At 38.2% G+C, this 21,336-nt stretch overlaps 1 protein-coding gene across 3 annotated transcripts; it reads right to left on the minus strand.

The window, feature by feature from the left end:
* Positions 1–1,434: 1,434 nt before the first annotated feature.
* LOC307146595 (inward rectifier potassium channel 2-like) lies at positions 1,435–20,987 on the minus strand. 3 transcript variants are annotated; one of them, XR_013819131.1, is made up of 3 exons: positions 20,865–20,987; positions 7,515–11,703; positions 4,542–4,734 (listed from the first exon to the last, which is right to left on the minus strand). XR_013819131.1 is itself a non-coding variant. In XM_079850755.1 (2 exons), exon 2 carries the CDS (start codon positions 4,483–4,485, stop codon positions 3,202–3,204), a length of 1,284 nt encoding a protein of 427 aa, XP_079706881.1. In that variant the 5' UTR covers positions 4,486–4,734; positions 20,865–20,938; the 3' UTR covers positions 1,435–3,201. The 3 variants fall into 3 exon arrangements, 2 of the variants coding, with proteins under 2 accessions (XP_079706881.1, XP_079706880.1); XM_079850755.1 differs by lacking the exon at positions 7,515–11,703 and having other exon boundaries at positions 1,435–4,734; positions 20,865–20,938; XM_079850754.1 differs by lacking the exon at positions 20,865–20,987 and having other exon boundaries at positions 1,435–4,734; positions 7,515–8,301.
* Between the last annotated feature and the right edge of the window lie 349 nt (positions 20,988–21,336).

Raw genomic sequence — 21,336 nt, forward strand, 5'->3', positions numbered from 1 at the left:
GAATATAAACGCTCTTAAAATAAAAAAAAATTATACACTATAGTTTATTTAAATTATCTACCAATGTCCAACATACATCACAGGAGAATGAAAAAAAATTGGCATTTGATATTTTAGTCATTTTTGGAATAATATGGCTATTTGGTCTTGCTAAGTATATTTCCATTGATGCATCCACACTAAAATATTGATAACGCTAATAAAGAAAACTTTATTGGGTGCAAAATAGCTGGTTAAAAAAAATGATTTAAATCCTTTACAGACAATAAATACTGAAATGATATTCACTCTGTGGTTATCATACTATTAGTAATATGTAGGCTAGGATTTATTTTTTATCATTAAAATTAAGATTTAAAACTTGGTTCTGGACAATGCAATCTATATATAAATCCTTTTAAAAATACCAATGTGCGTGTGCGCATGTGTGTGGCCCTGGTATCCCCAATGTCATGGGTAGTAATACAAGTATGGAATTACCAAATCTTTGACCTTGTGGAGATATTTTTGGTATTTTTTGATATTTTACTTTTTTTTTTTTTGAAAATGTAAGTATAAATATTGTACAGTATAAAAATCAGTATGTCTATAAGTTCCACATAAAACATGGAAACCCAATGTGTGTGTGTGCGTGTGTTGATGAAGGCATAGTACAAAGTTTCCAAGACAGTTTTAATGTGACCTTCATATGACAAAAAAAAAAAAAAAAAAAAAGGTTGAAATCAACCCCACCATACATAAAAGTGCCTTAAACTGAAGAAAAATGCATAAATAAAAAAATATGCATTTCTATGTGAAGAGCTGAAGATGTCTTTAAAGGACATTATTTAGTAGCTTTAGACAATTTTATAGCAGCTGTCCGTAGGTCACAAAATTCAGGCTGTATATCTGTGTTTTATGTGTTATGGTTAGTCTTTCCAGTGTTTCCAATGTTTATTTAAAGAACTTACCAATCCAAGTTACCCAAGGAACACAATGATTTTTGTCCATTCAATCTCGTTTTATTGAAAAAAGAAATAAAATAGCATGTACAATAATAATTACAATAATAATAATTATAATAAGAACAACAATAATATTTATCATAATATAAAAATCTGTACATTCCATTGTTTTCTTTCAGTACAATAGGGAAGACTGGTACAAAAGCAACTGCAAAAAGTACGGGGATATTTACAACAAAGAGAAATAAATGCTGCCCATAGACCCACAGTCGTTAAAAGGAGCGTTTCCTTCGAACGAGCCAACAGTAGACCAGTGTAAACTAGTTCTACTGCATAATTGGCTGTTCATCTAGAGTTTCGTTTGAAATATGACGTCAAAAAAAGGAGAAGGATAAAACAGCATTAGTAGCAATTTATACTCTTTTGTATGTTTAACACAGCCGTATAACGTGCAGTATTTTCAAAATAAATATCCTATCATTTTATAGTCTCCTTTTATAGAGCTTTCCGGAGAACGTGCTCTAGTGGCTGTTTTGGGTTACTTCAGGTATTTCAAAAAAAAAAAAAAAACAAAGGTGAGAAGAGACAAGTTAGACATCACAATCAAACGTCAAGTGATATCTCAGGAGCACATTCTGTGTGCAAGTGCGGTTCTGAGCTCAGATTCTGTGCTCTGATTGTCATTGGATCACAGTACCATGATCTCAGTGTAATTACCCAGTCCTACATACACAGTCCTTGGTACACCTGCCAAACAAGTCATTAGGGTTGTATTGCAGTTTGTCAGGCAAGACAAGAGGTTAGAGTTGATTGAGAAATAATTAATTATTAGAGAGTTTTAAAGTCTGAAGGGAGAGTGGATTCTGTTTTCTGTCCTGTTTCTTTGCAATAAAACCCAAAAGCGTAATCCATGCAATTAGAACCTCAAATCGGAAGGTTTTCTACTAGCAACATTTTCCAACCCAAACACTTATGTAGCACTAAACTAGAGTAACACTGAAGTTATGGGATGAAAAGGTGGGAGTAGCGGTTTGAAAATAAGGTAAGCTAACCTGTAGCTCTCTTATTTCCAATGGGCTTTGTTATTCGTAGTCTTTATTTGGCTTAGAATAAGAAAATAATTAATAAAAATAAACCATATATGTGCGTAAGCAAACAAAAAACATTTCTTTTCACTTACAAATATATATATTTTTACTCCACGTCATGACTTGTCCTATTGTCCTACGCCTAATAAAAGAATTTGATGCATTCTTTATGAAAGATCATTTTGAATACTCTTTGGTTTAAGTCTAAAACCCTATATAATATGCGACATAGCAGCACTTGTAGAAAGACATTCATTAACACGTTCACTCTCTTTGTCCCTGCGGACATGACGACTGTGATTCTCATTCTGATACTGATCTAAAGACCCTGTCCGTTATATCGCAATAAACAGGCATGGTCCTGTGCGTTTTTCTTTTCAGATAACCCGAAATGTACTGCGGAGGGCTTCCAACTTAATGTTTCTTCTAAAAAAAGAACATTCACTGAGTTGTCTATATTCCCAAATAGAGGTCCCCCACCTAAGCCCCCCGCAAGACTGTTCCAGAAATACCCGTGGCTCACACAAAGACCAGCGGACTCAAATAGAAAAGGAAAAGAGGGGATAATGGAATAATTAACTAGATGGTAGGAACAGGACTTTTTTAATGATACTTAAGACATTGACTAACACTCTTTGCTGTGTTTTTTTCCCCTCATTTGTTATTTCAATGAACTATTATTATATTAATTGCCTGAAATAAAATTGTCAGAACTAAATATCTGCGTGTAAATTTTCTAAACCGATAAATAACGATATTATCAACTTTGGTAGCAGCATCAGTCTACTATATTGGTCTGAACAATTGGTTCTTACATTGTTGGACAACTGCACATGGACACATGCCTGCTCATTTTCAAGTTTTGCCAACCAGTTACATCCTCTCTGCTTCATGTCATTCAGAAGCAACGGTCTAAAAAGGTAGTGTCGCCTAATTGGGAAACTCTCTCTTCTCCTCCCTTGATGTGCATTCTTCATTAGCTGTGCAGTGCCTCTATGCTGTGTTTTATTTAACCATGCATATTCGTAAGAACACTCTTGTACAGTTTTCTGTTGATTCCTCCTTGCAACTGTACCGTTAGCTCGAGTCTGCCTCGCTGAGGGGCTCAGTTCAGCTCAATGTGCCTGTATGAAGAGGTGTCTGTTAAACCTGCTAAGAGTTCTGCACAGTCATATTTCGGATTCCCGCCGTAGAGGCCGCGGTTCTAAGGGAACGGTGGCCTGGCTGTGGTCAGAGTCTGAGCTAGTGTCTGTGTTTGTCCCGCCAGGGCCCAGGCTGTCCCCGTTCCCTTCCTCTTTCTCCTCTTTGTTTGAAAGGGCCACCTCATTCTCATAGCAAAAAGAATTTGAGTTGGATAGGATATATTTTTTCTCAGCAAGGTCCCTCGCGCTGCACAACGGGGTGCTGGGCACTTCGTAGGTCTTGTGAAAGCGAGAGTAGTCTACTTTGTAATAGTTTTTCTCCTCAAAGAGGACGGGCTCAAAGCGGTGTCCCCACAGGACCTCACTGGCCACGTAGGAGCTACGGCACTGGGTGGTCATGGCCGTGGCCTCCACCATGCCCTCCAGGATAACTACGATTTCAAAGTCCGAGTTCTCCAGTTCTTGTTTGCTCATGTCATAGAAAGGGCTGTCCTCGTCGATCTCATGGACGATGGTGATTGGTGACACCAAGAAGATGCGGTCAATGCCACTGTCAAAGCCCACGTCGATGTCCATCTGGTCTAGAGGGATGAACTCTCCCTCGGCTGTGGTGCGAGATCTGAGGAGCTGAGCCCGAACGTGGGCTTCTACCAGGTGGCTTTTGCGCAAGTTGCCCACCCTCCACATCAGACACAGCTTATTGTCCCTCATGGCCATCGTAGCATTGTGGCTGAACACCAGCGTCTCGTTCCTCTTCTTGGGCTTTGCCATCTTAGCCATGACAGCACCGATGATGAAGGCGTCAATGATGCAGCCGACTATGCTCTGAAACACAACCATGAACACCGCGATGGGGCACTCGTCTGTAACATAGCGATAGCCATAGCCGATAGTGGTCTGCGTCTCGATGGAGAAGAGAAAGGCAGCCGTGAAGGTGCTGACGTTGGAGACACATTTGGGACTTCCACTCTCCAGGTCTCCGTGGAATATTGCGACCAGCCAGAAGATACATCCAAAAAATAGCCACGACAGCAGAAAGGCCAAGCAGAAGATAACGAACATCCATCGCCAACGAATGTCAACGCACGTGGTGAAGATGTCGGCCAGATAGCGCTGGCTCTTCTCGCTGACGTTGATGAACTGCACGTTGCAGTGTCCATCTTTCTTGACAAACCTGCTCTGGGTTTGGTGACGGGTGAGAACCTTGCTCTTCCCGTTACCATACCCATTTGGCACCGCAGCAGTGGCCAACTTCATTCCGTCCTCCTCTGATGACACAATGCTGTAGCGGTTGGCCCGCACACTTCCCATCACCTCAGTCTGGGAGGTCTGTGCTGTTTCTGCTTTGGAAAACAGTCTTAGTTTCTGGAAAAAGCGTTGGAGAAACAGTTTTGAAACACTCACGGGGACCAACACAAGCAGGAAATGGTGGGGCTGTTCAGAGCCGGACGCAGGAGGCGTCTCTTTGCTCCAGTTGGACCTTTTGATTGACAGAAAGGGCCAAGGATGGGGCGATCACTCCGTTCGCATCTGCTCGGGTGATATCATCGATCAAATGTCCTATCAAAAACAGGAAACAAGATACACGTTAATGTTAATTGGCACAGACTGTAAACTCAACATTCTCACTGAAGATTTGTTTCAGTCTCAGTTGCTAAATTAAAGTAATCACTAAAAATTGACTTTGGCTCTAACAGCACACGCGTCTCTGAGACATAATTCTCACGCATTCTCATGCAAGTCTCAGCTTGAACTAATACGTTTCTACACTGATTAAATCATAATGTTAACATTTCCCAGTGAATTTAGTATCACATCAAATAATACTAACTTTGATACATGGTATGTGCTTAATCAAAAACTCATACTTTGAAACTTAAGAGGACCCTGACCATTCCTTTCAGACTGAGAAAAAAACCCCAGCAGTTTTAGCCAACAAGACCAAAATGGTCAAAATAACAGAACCCAAGTCAGACTTCTCTAAATCATTAGCTCAGTGAGGCTGTGAAGCAAGTAAAGCTTGTTTTGCTTGATCGTCAGGTTTTTTTTTTCCCAACTTATTTTTATTACTGATCATCAGTTTTATTACCCAATGTTGACAAAGATTATTCTACATTTGACTTATTTTTTTCTTGGGCAACATCCAATATTTTTTCATCATGTCATCATTTCAATCACCAACTGCACCAACACTTTTGTCAATTAAGTATATATTGTTTAAAAAGTCCAGTTGTAATTTGAATAAATACATTGATATTTAACCAGACAGTGCCCCACATTATTTGATAATGCAATGGCAACCTGTCTGTTTATGTGCTCTCCTATATAGCGTAACTGCCCACAGAACCATTAATAATACCCGTTTTCACATACTGTGCTAATCAGGGAATGGGTGAATGGAAAATTGCTTTGTTCAGTCATGTATGTCTCTTACCAATGCACTAATTTAAATTGGCAAAAACTCATCTAACCAATAGAGGCGTCCTGAAAGCTCTACTCAGAACAATTACAGTACCTTCTGTATATTTAATAGGTTTCATATTTTTAGTATATTGAACAATATTACGTGCTTTTAAAGTGTGTCTTGCAGAATGTCATCACAAATACATGTCAAAAGCTGAAACAGCTGATCTTTTGCATGAACAAACAGCGCCATACAATAAGACCAGTTCCCTAAAGGATGATTGACATTTCAAATGTTTTAAAAAGGGAAAGACTCATTTAGTCAGCGGCAAAAGGCATGCATTCTGTTCAAATGTATTCTTGTGCACCACTTCATTCCTTTCTCAAAGTACATAACATTCTGACCTATAGCTTAAACATCAGCGAAGGTAAAAACAAGCTAAGACTGGTTTTCAGCAAGGTGCAGAGCAGGGACTGAGACAAGGCTTGTTGACTCGAGAGCTTGTCTTGTGGGACCTCATCTTCTCTCTCAGCAGTATAATGACAGCCCTGTGACAATTCCCTGAGGAGGGCTAAAACACTACTCATTAAAGCTCCTATTCTGCCCTCAATGTTCCTAGCAACATTAACTAAAAAGAAAGGTCCTATTTTATCTTATTTAGCAGATGCACGGAATGCAGAAGGGTTTGAGAGAGAAAGGAGAGCGAGTAAAAGCGAATGGCACAATCAATTTGAGAGAGAGCATGAGAATACATTTGTATTTAAAACAGAAATGACTTTAGTAGTGAACAAATTTTTGCCATCTAGAACAAAAGTAAGCTGTTTATTTCTTTTGGTTTAACATTTTGTCTTTTACAAAAGACTGTTTTTCACTTGTGGCCCGGCAGACATTCAGATAAGGAGCAGGTTGATAGATGCCATTATTTCTTACATGAAACATAATATGACAGTGTTTATATCCAGGAAAGATGTTTATTTTGATGGCGTGGACCAGTGAGGAGCAATGGAAAATGTTACATAAAAGTCTACATTCTTTTGAATGATCAAACTAGGATTAATATTTTTAAAACATGGGTGCATATTTTAGGGAAATTCCTTTTGCTCTATTATATCTGTTTACAGTTTACACTATGTGGTGTGCATAGTCCTGACAATCAAGTTAAGCACCAATTTAGCTGCCAATTGAAAGTCTCTGAGTGTTTAAGGCAGAAAAGAGGATCTGCGTGTCTGTCGGCCGACTGACGCCTGACAACTGCTGAGCGCAGCTGTGCTCCAAATATATTAGACAAACGCACACTTAGCAACAGTGAGCTCAGATTAAAACAATACTAGGCTATATAACAATTAGTCACGTGTTTCATGCAGCAATGCACATTATGCAGCACTAAACCCCATATGTTTTAAAAGGCAAATCTGTCATGCGGGTGAAGTCTGTCATATGGAGAAGTCAACAGGTGTGGGAGGAAAAGATATTCCCTAAACCTTATTCCTCAGATTCTTTCTTTCTTCAGAGAAAACAAAAAGCAAATAGTAACCACACTCTCATATCTTTCATTGTAGTGGCATGTGCCTGAAGGTCAGAAATTAACTTTAATTAACAAATCCTCATCATCCCATTAGAAAGATCACAAGTGAAAACTCTTTACAGTTTCAAGTGTTTCTCCAAGATAGCAATAATATTAGTCTAGAAAAGTCTTTTCTTTTATGCTTTTTCTGAGATCAGGTTTCCTGTAGAATTGTAATAGAGAGCTCAAGAGTGTTCACAAACTTATGCTTAGATTGTCTGTTATCAAAAGTAAAATATTACTGAGATCATTCTTAACGAAATGAAGTTCAAATGTAGAGCACAAAACACCTCGTATCGTCAAACAGACAACATTTATTTACAGTTGCATACAATCACAAACAATTTCAGCAAATAATATGTATGACCTTACCATTTGTAAATGATCACGAAACAGTTCTCATATATACATATCCAACGAATGGTTTTACTATCCACACTGCCTTCTCATTGATCTTGTCCTCTCCACGTAATGTATTAATAGCATTTGATATGAAGTATGAGAACAGCAATCTCCACGTTTCTCTTCTTGTATGCGGCGTGCGGTAACTCATGTGCTGTTTCTTCTAGGCTTCAAACCCATTTAAACAACACGCACCGGCTAGTCACGCCCCCTCTCTTACACCCGGCCAATCCGACGAGAGGGAGAGTTTCACGCGCGGATAAAACAACAGTTCCACTCAGACTCACAAAAAGTGAAATAGTGAACAGCAGCGTGCGATTTAAGGCTTGAATTCCCCCAAAGGAAGCCAAAACAAAAGGTTGCGGGTGTCTAAAAAAGTATGTGTGCTTTGTCATAAGTAGGCTATGTGTTTCAACATTGTTTTCAAACAATACTTTCAGTTTCAGCAACAACCACAGTTACTTTACAAGTTTGGCAGAATGCGCTAAGTTAAGTAATGTTAGACGCTGATAAACACAAGTCGAGTTTGTCTGAGGTAACTTTAAGTTAACCATTAATTAGCAACAGTACGATTTTCTCAATGAGATTAATACGACAAAACAAAGGTCATTAACTTACCTGTTTATTAAGTCATACATAAAATCGCAAGGTGATTTAAAACATCAGTTAAGTTAGCCATTGAAGCTTGTTTCCGCCACAGAATAAAACATTTTAAAAGATAATTGCGACTTTTTATTTCACAATTGCGAGTTATAGCGTCAGAATTGCGAGATATAAACTCACAATTCGGAGAAAAAGAATATTGCGACTTTTTTTCTCCTCTTAATTGCAAGTTTATATCTCGCAATTCTGAATATCTCAAAGTCAGAATTGCAAGATGTAGACTCGCAATTGCAAAAAAAAAAAAAAAAAAAAAGTTAAAAAGTTGCAATTACCTTATTTATTTTTTATTCTGTGGCGAAAACAAGTTTCCATAGTTAGCGACCCAGGACGACAAAGGCCAAAATTGTTTGGGCGGGAGAAACATCGACAGGGTTGGCTGTGAAAATTACAGGAAAGTCAACTCCACTGAAAACAATTGTGTAATTCCGAGATTGACTTTAGAGATTGAACTATGAAATGCATCTAAATAATCGCCATTTGAAAAAAAACCCCGACCAATCCCTCAAATAAAGTAGAATTTGCAGTTTAGTTTGTGATTTTATGGAACGTATTACATGCTAGAAATCGCACTTTATATGTGTCACTTGTTGATAGTGAAACCAAATGCAATATCGATACCATTTATCTTTAAACCAATTATAAACATATTTTGTTCCACTAAACAAATGCTGTATAAAATAATTGAACACGAAAGACTATTGTGGCCTTTTAGTCTAGATATTATGCCATTGACCTAAACTTTGAAGTCATAAAGTTTTGAAACTTGTTATTCTGGGATTTGCTATTATGAAATATGATCAATAAATAGTATAAGTCTAAGATTCATAGTATGTAGGCTATATCCACAGCTTTACTCTTTGTTTTCCAGCATCTTATAAAATGAATGTAGCCTATATTGTATTGTTGGGAATTAGACCCTTGTGAAAGAGATTAATGATCTTTTATTGTTTAATCAGGTGAATGTTTCTCATTTCTTTATAAGTGTTCCAATGAAAACCCAGCAGTAAGTGTTCCACAGGCCTTTGCCCTTCCTGGCTGCTGCGTGTCACACATTGCTTACTTGTGATAACTAATGAGCCGTGTTAAACTTTTATTTGTGAAGCTGTTGCAAAGTGCTTATTTGAGTTACTTTCTTGTTCAAGTCTATAAATAATACAGACTATTTATAGGTGAAACGTGGTACTTGAGCTGTCCGGCCTCTGTTTACCTTTCAGCCTAATTTAAAGCGATGCTTGGACAGCACTGCATCCAACCACAAGGTGGAGGGCTGGAGACTTCACTCTTTCAGGAAAACCTCCCAAAACACAGCAATTTTATTCATTGTACTGTAGTAAGTAGACATATGTTTTTTGTTAATATTTCTGAGACCATACATGCCACTGTTCTAAGTCCTGGTCTGTCTTTAAGAGGTCACCTTGAGCTAAATTATTTGTATATAACAATAACAAATTATTTTTTCTCTAAAAATTTGTCATCTTTGTTGTTGCATAATCAATTTGTTTAATATCAATCTATCGATCGATCGCAGACGGGGAGGTCATTCAAGTAACACAACGTAGACTGTAAAATTATATCTAAATGATCATTTATTACCCGTTAGATTGTTCTTTGGGTAAGTGGTTGCATGCTGTGTTAATATTGAAAATTGTCACTGGGGCTCTTTTTCCAAAACATTTTATTAGTAGATTGAATGGAAAGGTTAACCACTTTGCAAAATAAGGATGAACAATGTTCTGCACTTCCTCAGCTAATGCAAAGAGATACACTGACTGACCACAGTTTGGTCAGGTTAACGTCACTGTCATTATAATTGATCCATTGCCTCTTATGTAGGTCAAGGTTTTGGGGTCATAATTTAATCAATTTTTTATTTATTTTTATACATCTGAATATCAAAGAACCTTCAAAGTCATAGAGGAGTCTGTAATACACATACAATTTTTACTGCATCTGTGATATCTGTACAGATGTGTGTGCATTTTGTACAAAGAGATATTGAGTTTTGTGCAAAGCTGCTAAATAGTACATGCAATATAGAACATAATTAAAATACTATTCAAACACAACTTTTATATTATTTTAAAAGTAGTGCTCTAAATGGTTTCTCGTCAAAGCCAAAGTACCTACAGGGCTTTAATGTGATATTCCAGTATTTGTCCAGGATACTATCTTTGTTAGAAGGACTTACTTTTAACTGACAGACAGCACACCTGTAAGTCTAGATCTAATATATAAGTGCCCTATTTCTTACTCTAGTGATGCCTTTGAGGAAGCCTCATTTCAAAGTGCTATAGCAGAGTCAGGATGTATCAAGGCCACTGTTAAAGCTCGTGTTCTTGGACAGCACTGCTAGTGGATGCTTTTTCTGCCTCAAGACTATTCCCATTAACCAATTCCACAGCTGCCGTTGGAGAACTTATGTGGAGTGGTTTGTGTTTTGGCTGTTGAGAGTACTTCTTTAGGTCATACTCCTCTGCGCTTAATTCTGGGACCAGGACTTTAACTGTGTGGTTGAACAGGGCGTAGTCCACTCTGTAGTTATTGCGAGTGACCCTGATCATCTCTTGAAAGTGCTGGCCCCACAGAATCTCGCTTGGAGTGTAGGATGTGCGTGTCTGGTGAAGGATGCCCGTGCAGTCGTCTGTGTAGGTGAAAGAGACCACCAGCTCAAAGCTCTCCTTCCTCAGGTCCTGCAAGCTCAACTTGTATAGAGGACTGCCAGGACTGATTTTATGAACTATGGTTGCTGGGGTGGCCAGGATTATGTTGTTCTCTTCAATGTTGAGGTCTTTGTATGTAACATCAACTTTCCCTGTGCTGTGTGCCAGGTGCTGTACCAGCTGTGCATGAGCTGTCCCTTCTACCATGTGGTTCCTTCGGAAATCCCCGACCCGCCACGACAGGCATAGGTGACCATCACGTAAGCTGATCACTGCACAATTGCTGAACCCAACTGTTTGGGCTCTCTTACGGGCAGATGCCATCTTGGCGACGGCAATGCCGATGACAAAAGTGTCAATGAAGACACTGATGACATCTTGGATGGTAACTACGATGATGGCGATCATGCAGTTCTCCGACATGCCCCGAAAGCCGTAACCAATGGTGGTTTGGGTCTCTAATGAGAATAGAAAAGCGGCTGTAAAACTTCGAACCTCATAAACGCATGGCTCATTGTTGGGGTCTTTCATATCGCCGTGGGCCAGCGCAATGATCCAGAACAAAATTCCAAAAAAGAGCCATGATAAAATGTAGGAGAGGGCAAATGTCAAGAACATGACCCTCCAGCGGATCTCCACCAGGGTGGTGAAGATGTCAGTGACCCAGAGAAGCCAGTTCTCTGGAACGTGTTGCACAACCATGTTACAGCTCCCATCTTTTCTTACATATCGTTTCTTCTTGGAGAAATAGTTGTCGTCTGTGAGCACACTAGTAATGTCGTCACTGCACTTCACTCCGGAATACTGCACCATGCCTGGGTTCATCCTGCCTTAGTCTAGAGATGAGAGAAATGCTAAGTCAGATTCACAGTTACCCATAGCACTCCAGTTACATTAACCGGAAGAACATACAGATAACATCACTACAGAAGCCCTAAGAGGCCATGCATTATTATTTTTTTCTGTCTTATTTTGTTGTGATCACTACTTGAGATTGTGATAGATAGATAGATAGATAGATAGATAGATAGATAGATAGATAGATAGATAGATAGATAGATAGATAGATAGATAATTTCACATCAATGTAAAAAATAAAAAAAAATGTCCGAAACTTGAGAAGTGGGCTACAGCTTTATCGTTGTAGACGCAATAGTGTTTCTGAACATGTGGTCAATTTAATTTCCAGCCAACTCAAGGGATCAGACGTCTACACGGTTATAGAATGAAGTTTGACAGACACCGATTAAATAGTTTGTGGCTGACCAAAGAAATGTTAAGCAACAAACTTTTTTTTTTTTTTTTTTTTGTCATGAGATCATGGAAAACAACTTTTGTTGTGCTGAGAAAATAAGACAGAAAATAGTAATGCATGGCCTCTCAGGGCATCCTTAAATCTCATCCTAAAATGATAAATCAATATACAAGGCATTAAAGATATTGACACTGAATCTGGTGAATCCCCTAAAGGCATCATTAAGATTCTGAGTCTTTTTGACCACATAGATGTATACGTTTTAAGGCTGATAAAGATATAGTTCTAAAAATCATTCTAAATGCTAAATAATAGCAGAGTCAACACCAAAGCTGTATTTTAGCTAACGATAACAGTACAGAGAAACGATATTGTTCAAATCACTTTCACAGCATTTTTTTTTTCTCCAGCTGATGAACAATAAAAACAATGACAGCTAACCAAAATACACAAGACTTTATAGATCTCAAGTGTTTAAAACTGGCAGATGGCGTAACTGCAGCACGAGCTTATAATAAACAGAACGATACCGTCCGCTGGTGTGGACACTAATATAGTTATAGTTGTTTATAGTCATCATTCTTGGTGTGAACTGGCCTTTACAGTGCTTACACAACACTGTTACAAAAACACATGATTTGATGGTTGCTGGCTGCACGAAGTTTCATTTACACTAAACTCATCTTTGTTTGTTACAGTAACTGTTATGGGTGGCATTTAAAATGTTGTATTCCATGTAGTCGAGCATGCCTCTGACAATTCAATGGATGTTGATGAGGGTTTTGGACCGGTAAAAATCAGAAGTAATTTTATAAATACTGTAGGTATTTAGATGTTTTGTTTTTCTGTGGAATGGTTACATTTTTCAGGTGGCAGGTTGGCTTTTTGTTTGCATGGTTTATCAGTAAACAGTGTGTCATATTATCTTGTAAAATATGGCTTGATTTGGATGTTTTTGTGGATATAAGATGTAAATAAGGCTTACCCACAGTGTGGTATTGTGTTTTAGTACACAATGCTAAATGTAGTATTTGCAAACCTTTACGAGAACATATTTGTTTTTAAGCACCACTATACTTTGTCTCTTGGTCATAAGCACCAAGCACAGTTGTGTTAGGGCCAACTTTAAGGCTGGGTGGTGATATGTGGAACAAGAAACGGGTTGCGGTCAGTGGCTTGGCCATTTTATGGAGATGACTTAGCGCAAGCTCAACTTGAGGACACCAAATGGAATCCTGGAGCAGAACAGGCAACGAATCTTTTGGCATAATCCACATTGTAAATCTAAAATTGGGGGTCAGAAGGAGAAGGGGGAGAAAAAAATCTCCCCAAGGAGATAAAATCTGGCTTTAAAGCTTAGATGGGGTGTTAAATACATATGCACATATAGTTTTGTGAGACAGCAGCTGACAGATGCCTTCCCCTTTTACCTCAAGTCAAAGCATGTTGCTCTATATTTTCCCTGTTGTGAAGAAATTCTATCTATAGCTTATTAAAATGTTTGCACAGAATTTAGTTATGCAAACAGATGTTTCAAACTGTTTTTGAACATAATTTGTGTCAACGCTAAACAGAAACCCCACACTGTGGACTTTCCCCTCTTGAGTTGGATGATGTACAGACTTTTGTTTGCAGCTTTACGCACGAGCGCAAACATGAACACCCATGCACATAAAACACACACATTACATTTATGAATGGGAGGCTATGTAAATACATATCTGCAAGTAATGATGACCAGACTAACTTTGCCCCTGGTGAGGAAAATTCTGCACACACACACACACACACACACACACACACACACACACACACACACACACACACACACACACACACACACACACACACACACACACACACACACACACACGCATACACCCATGATTTCTCATGCACTTGCTTTCGCACACCTAACCACATAGATGCATCACAAATTATGACATTTTCCACACTACCATAATAGGAATGTCTGTGTTTAACATGGAGTGGACTGTGAACAGATACTTATAATTACTCTTCTTCACGCACTTCATGTTCCGTCACTTAGCATGAATTCTTGGCGTCTTTGATTTAAATGCTTCCCTGTCCTTTATCAAAGCATGTACTGTACTTCCAGCTGAGCACTGGAAACATAGCCTCCATCCAAATGAACAACATGTAAACGGAGTCTTTTTCAGTGTTAAGGGAACATGCTATTTTGGACAAGGAGGATGAGCATTTTTTATTTTATTTTTAAAAAGGCATTTACAGTCATTGAAAAAATCTTGCCATTCAATTACTTGTGTTTGTCTCTCTCACTGCTATGTAACTGACAAATTGGCTATACTGAGAAAGAAAGAAAGACAGAAAGAAAGAAAGAAAGAAAGAAAGAAAGAAAGAAAGAAAGAAAGAAAGAAAGAAAGAAAGAAAGAAAGAAAGAAAGAAAGAAAAAAATATTTTTCTATATTTTTTCCAGTTGTGGATTTTTTTGTCAAAACTTCATTCATGTGTTTCATCAGAATTTTTGTTGGATGTTGGTTTGACTGGTACGTTTTGGCTTCCCGGTTCTATTTTAAGATGGCAATCTGGGAATGTTTATCATTGGTAATTCTTTTTTTCAGCGTTCCCTTTGCCCAGTGTCAATACAGTTTATCATAATAGATTGGTTGCCTAGAGATGCAAACCTCATTACAACAAACCATTGTGATCTTTCCAGTTTGTGGGATTCTTAGAAACATAGCCGCATTGGGTAGCAGTTGTGCTTAGAGAAATCTAATATCTTCTATTCTCGGTTGCCTTTTTAGTTCTTCTTTCTTCGTAAGCTTGGCTTGGGTTGCTGTGTAATTTTTACATGTGTTTGTACGTAATTTAAGTACTGAGTGTAATTTAAATCTCGTGCTATTCATTTATCATCAGATCTGTTGTCTCACCTCGACTAATTTTGTTATTTGCTACTGTGAAGCGTTGAAAGACTCATCTGGAGTTCTGAAATTTTAAAATGATATTACATTTTAAATGTACAATATGTGCCATAGATTGATACATTAAAGGGCACCTATGCAAAATTCACTTTTACATGGTGTTTGAACATAAATGTGTGTTGGCAGTGTGTGAGCAAAACCACCCTAGAATGATAAAAATCCACCCAGTGGTTTTTTTACAATTCTCAATAAATCATAAGCACTGTCTCAGAATGAGCTGTTCTCAGATTCGGCGCAATGTGACGTAGAATTGAGCAGGCCCCTCCCACGACTGTTGAGTGACACTTCAGTTTGAGCCTAGACCCGCCCTGAGTGAGCTGGACACAGAGTCCGCCATTGTTCGACGCTTGAGCAGCTGTAGACAAGAATGTCTCCTAAGCGGTTGAGGTGTGTTGTTGATGGATGTAAGAATGAACATAGCAGTCTTCATTTACTCCCGTTGTTACTCAAGGATGGATCTGTACTGTTTGTGATCAAGCTTACACTCTCCGGAGCAACAGGCCTAACGTGACTGGACACGGAAGAAATGAAAGTGCGAGCGTGCTCTTTATGACAGCTCTTCGAGTCATTTTACGGATATAAGGTTTACCAGTTTATTTAGCACCCACTGAAAATGTGTGTATATTTGTTTACTGTTAGTTGTAACGAGTGTTTTGTGTACTTCGCTGTGTATGTTGTTGATAATGAAAGGGAGAGAGAGAGAGAGAGAGAGTTTATGGATAAGACTTTAATGCGCACTTCTTATACTATGTTTATTCAGCTCTTACAGAGATTCTCTTGTGTGATGTACAATAAACTTCACTGAACTCGTCAGTATATTTTGGTCATCATTCGGACGGGTTTTGCTACAGCAGGCTTGTTGTATTAGTGGATAAAGGCAGATGACAAATAAGTTATAACCATAATTAAACTAAACTATACCTGTTCTATGTCCATACAGCATATATTCTCTGGCTCTGTGGGCATTATTGTCCGACTCCGAGTCGAAATGAACACCGCAACTGAGAGTTTCTGTTCTGATATTATCAGATGAGATTGTCCTGACTCTGAGCGCGAGCTCGTGAGGCTCCGCCCCCTGTGCTGTGCAGCAGCAGTTAATTTGCATTTAAAGGGCACACACTAAAACAGCGCGTTTTTCTGAGCCCCCAAAAATTACAATTTAAACATGCTGTAAAAAATGATCTGTTGGGTATTTTAAACTAAAACGTCACGTACATACTCTGGGGACATCAGAGATTAATTTTACATCTTGTGAAAAGAGTCATAATAGGTGCCCTTTAAGCATCAATTTATAAAATAAATAAATAAATAAATAAATAAATCATTTGTTCTGCCTCAGAAAAGACTTTTCGTTTCAGCTGATGTCACCAATACCTCTTATTTCAGTCCCTGACCACTTGGCTCCATCCTGATACATTTACATTTACATTTTTTACATTTAGTCATTTAGCAGACGCTTTTGTCCAAAGCGATGTACAGATTAGGACTAAATTAAGCGAGTCGTCATGAAGAGGCAAAAAGCAACGCAAGAAGTGCTCAAAATACAAAGTTCAGGCATTATTCAGAGTAACATAAGCCCGATAAGCGAGGATTTAAAGGAAAAAGGAAGAGGAAAGTTTTTTTTTTTTTTGTATGAGGTTAAGTGTTCTAGGAAGAGATGGGTTTTCAGCTGTCTTTTGAATGTTGTCAGGGATTCTGCATTCCGGATGAGGGTGGGGAGATCATTCCACCAGCATGGAACCGTGAATGAGAATGTTCTGGAAAGTGATTTTGTGGCTCTCTGTGATGGAACCACGAGACGTCGCTCGTTGCCCGATCGTAGGCTTCTGGTAGGGATGTAGGCTCGTAGGAGTGAGTGAAAGTAGGAGGGAGCTGAGCCTGTGATATGTCCTGTAACACTCACTTTTCTTGATATAACAAAATCTTGATCTACATTTTTTTTTTCCTCACTGAACATCTACTTTCACTCACAAATACTTTAGGTTGTGGAAGTAAATGGGTTTTGTATGGCGATTAACATTACCAATGTTCAGAATGTCAGAAATCTGTTCATCATTTAAATTGAGTGTTAAAATTGTATTTCATTTCTGTGTAATATTTACACTTGTTAAATTGAATCTTCTTTGTGCAATAGTTAACCCAAACCCAATTCGAAAAAAAAAAAAAAAGAAAAGAAAAGGGAAAAAAAGTTGCAACTTTTAGTGGCATGATGACAGAGTTTTCAGCTTGGGTGAAGTGTTCTTTTTTGTTCTCTCTGATTTCCGCATTGATAAAGAGCTTGGTGTTTTCTTACTGCAGGGTAAGGGGGCTCAGCCAGGAAAGCAAGAGGCTGTTATCTGGGTGGAGTCCTGAGCTTTCTCCATTAACCATTAAAGGAAGGATCTCTGAACCGCAACACCCTGAGAAGGTAAATGAAAAGGGAATGGAAGCTTCCCATTGGGAGAACTTTTGGCAGTGGACTGATCTATTACAGCCAAACCACTGTGAGCATCCTCTGAACTGATCGCTATACTCCACCCAGCCATACTGGGCAGCAGGTTGCACTTAGATTATGGATTGATATTTCTGTAATCATGTGAAATAGTCAAAATGTCATCCAATTATCTTCTCTTGTGAACTGTGGGATACAAAAGGATGAGGCCTTGTGGTTTTTTTCTCTGCATTAGCATGTCATACAATAGCTTTGTGTGAGAAACGGATAAAACATTTATTAAATTAATCACAATCTCCAGCAGGCTGTTAAATGCTGCTCAATTCAGGAGCAAATTATGCAGGGCAATTCGTGAACAAATGATAACAGTTTTTGTGAATCATTAACAGATTTATTAAAAATTAAGAATGATACATTCATGCATTGGATATCACTAATTTAGCAACCATGGAAAATGGTTCCTTGGTTCCTTTCCTTTTATGTTCTGCAGAAGAAAGAAAGGTTAACGACATGAGGGTGTTTTACGTTTAAACTATTAAACTATTCCTTTAATACATTTTAGGGCCCTAAACTGTGATAAATTACCTGGGAATCGGTTCTAAGTGAGCTATCTGAAGAGGCCATTGTAAATGTTGCCATCCTGGAACACTGTAAATGGTTTATGCACAACGATTGTCGTTAAGACATATTGGGCATGACGGGAAGTGATGATGTGTAATTGGGAATGTTTGTGATACAGAGACTGCTTTGTGACCCACTCTAATGCTCTAAATGCCACAACACGACTGTAAAACTCAGTTCAGTATTCATGCTTTCAAGTTTACTATAAATAAATCCATGTCTCAATTCAATTCATTTATTTTAAATGCTTTATGGCATTTTGTCCAAACGTAAATTAACACATCTAAATCATAAATTTTAACTTGCTTTTGTGGTTGTCATTTTGTTGGAGCAAGACTGCAAAATTATGCTGTGAAATGTGTAATTTTTCTAGGTTAAAATACTTTCTCCTTTCTCAGTTTATTTATGCAGATATTATTATTAAGTATTCTACAAGTATAAATAAGTAACTATAAGTATTCTGGTAGGATGGTGCACAGAAATTACACTCTTCACGCTTTAGGCCTGAATGGATAATAGTAATAGTGGAAATTGAGTTTCCAGTTGTAATCGCATAAACTTAAGGCAATCTGCATTGTTTTTCACACAAACATTCATGCTATATATCACAAAAGTATAGCATTTATTTGCATCTTTTTTGAAGCTTGAATATTTGTGAATATGTGTGTGGAAGCTTGAAGCTTCAGTCCTTGTTCAGTGTAACATGTAATTATCATATGATTTTGTTATGACATAAGAATAAGTAAATGATAACAGACTTTTCATTTTTAGGTTAACTGTCTTAATGTACAGTTACATTATTTAAAGGTACTGAGAAGACAGAACCAGCTTCTCATAAACTGCATCTTGTGCTTCCATAGATATTTTCTCAATTTACTATACAGGTCACTTTTGTGTCAAACACTGTTTAGAAATAAACAAAGATTCAGACAATATACATACTAAAATGGTGTAATTTTGCTTTGTCCTTCAGATGACCATCTCTCATGACAGACACTGCTACTGGATCATGTGGTCAAGTAAAGGATACCAATGTTTTATCAAATCATTGTGGCGCAATGAAAGGTAAACAGCCCCCTTCTCTTCTATGTTTACTGTTTTGACCTGACTACAACATTAATTCAGAGATAAACTTCACTGTGTACAAAATAGTGAAATGCTTAGTGACATGCATCAATGCTAGTGTGTCTGGTCTGTGAACTATTTTTGATTGACACAGAGCACATTGCTCTGGGTTTAGAAGTGACCATTAGAGCCACAGTCATTGTCATTTCTATAAGATACTTGTCTAAAGTGCAGTTTCTTATTGTGTATGATCATCTCAGATTGATCTCTCTCAGTCAGCTAGGGGAGAAGGTCATATGCATAAACTGCTCATGTGGGACATGTGGCAATGTTCTAAACGTCAGAGTCCCAGTTCAGCTTACCTCCGCTATGTTTCCTGCACTGCTCGAGGGCTTTACAAGACTATTACATGCCCACTTAAAGCAAATAACGTCCATGCAGATACACACTGTTCAGTCACACGAAACCACCCTGTACGTGGGGAGCAGAACTTCTTTGCCCTGGGCCCTGTCTCACCCATAATGACCTTCAGTTACTCGGTTCCCAGGAAGTTAGAGGCACTTTATTTAGCTAAAGTTTTACTAGTTCCATCACAAGCTCCCAAAGTTTAATGTTACGTAAAGCTTTTAATACGAGCAAAGATCTTGGAAGATGGCACGTGCAGGTTACAGGTGTAGTGCATTTTATTTCCAATCATGTTAGTTAAATCTCAGAGATTGAAGAGGAATTGAAATGAGGACTAAGCTGTTTGGTTAACTTGTAAGGACTTTTCCACATTGCTTAAAGTGCCACTTTATTACTAGCATAAGGACTGTCAGCCATGCTCCGTTAATCTTTGCCCGAAGCACACATCGAAAACCGAGATGTTGACATTTTTAATGTCACCGGAATACGTGACAACAGCGTTGTATTAGTTGACGATTAATAGAAACAAATTAGCATGGAATGTTTATGCAACATTATGTTTTATGCTCGTTCAGCTGTTTAGATGTTCCAAGAAAATTCCCTATTACAGTCTAAAAGTTGAACATGTAATGTAAATGTACTTCTCAATACATGCATTACAAGATAATAATATTTGTGGTTACACAAATATACTTGTAAATCTATTTTTAAGTATGACATTCAGTAGATGGAAAAAAATACACCCTTACATTAGTTTAAAAAACAGCCGAATGTTTTTGAGCTTGTGGGTCATTCGAGTCTAGTGTTTTCTTAGATTACAGCATGTTCTCTCAATTTTTCGCTCTCATTTAAAGCTTGAGATTTGTCCTCCCTAAAGCAGCTCGAGTGTCACCCATATCCTGACTCAGCCCTTCCTCTAACACCCCAAAAACTTATCAGACTGGATTTATCGCTTCTCACATGACTCTTTCCTGATCTGTGTCTGACAGCAACAGGAAACAAGGAATAAAAATTCACTTTTCGGGAGAGGATGACTGGTCTTTAGTACTAAACTCAAATTTTTGTCCATACCCATGCAATCTTAACACTCACTCTGGATCAATTCTCTGCCAAATTTAAGTTTAGGATCATTTTAACTCAACTAATTTGGCATGATAAATAATAAATACTGTTATTTCTTCTCACAGGTCAGCTGTGATTGCCGTTTCTGGTGAATAAAAAAACAGAAAACAGACTAAGAATGCAGATGGTGCCTACCTGCTCTGTGTCTGTTGCTGTGAGAGTGTGGCGTACGGGCTTTGAAGTTTCCACCTGAGTGCAGGACTGCACACAAACTGCACTGGCTGTAGAGGCCGGATTGGGTAAGTGTGTGTGATTGAGAACCAGCCCACCTGTACCTATGCTCAAGAAAAAATTCACATGCGCTGTGTGTGTGTGAGCATGTGTTGTGCTTGCAGCCATAGTGACTCTTCTGATGAGTTGTAGACGCCAATCACTGTGATATAAAAATGAAGAGTAGTCCTTGCTTTGAGGTCATCTATACGTTAGTGTATTAAATGATCTTTTAGCAGATGTATCTATTTCTAATTGAAAGTCTTTCTTACCATAGGAAATCAAACCACATCTGTCAAGTTATTTCTTTGAGTGTTTAAGTTTAAGCTTAAATTTGTCTAAATAAAAGTTTGCATTTTTATCACATTTCTATTAACTCATGATTTCCCCCCCATTC

Source organism: Squalius cephalus (genome assembly GCF_949319135.1).
Source record: "Squalius cephalus genome assembly, chromosome: 19".
Lineage (NCBI taxonomy): Eukaryota > Metazoa > Chordata > Actinopteri > Cypriniformes > Leuciscidae > Squalius > Squalius cephalus.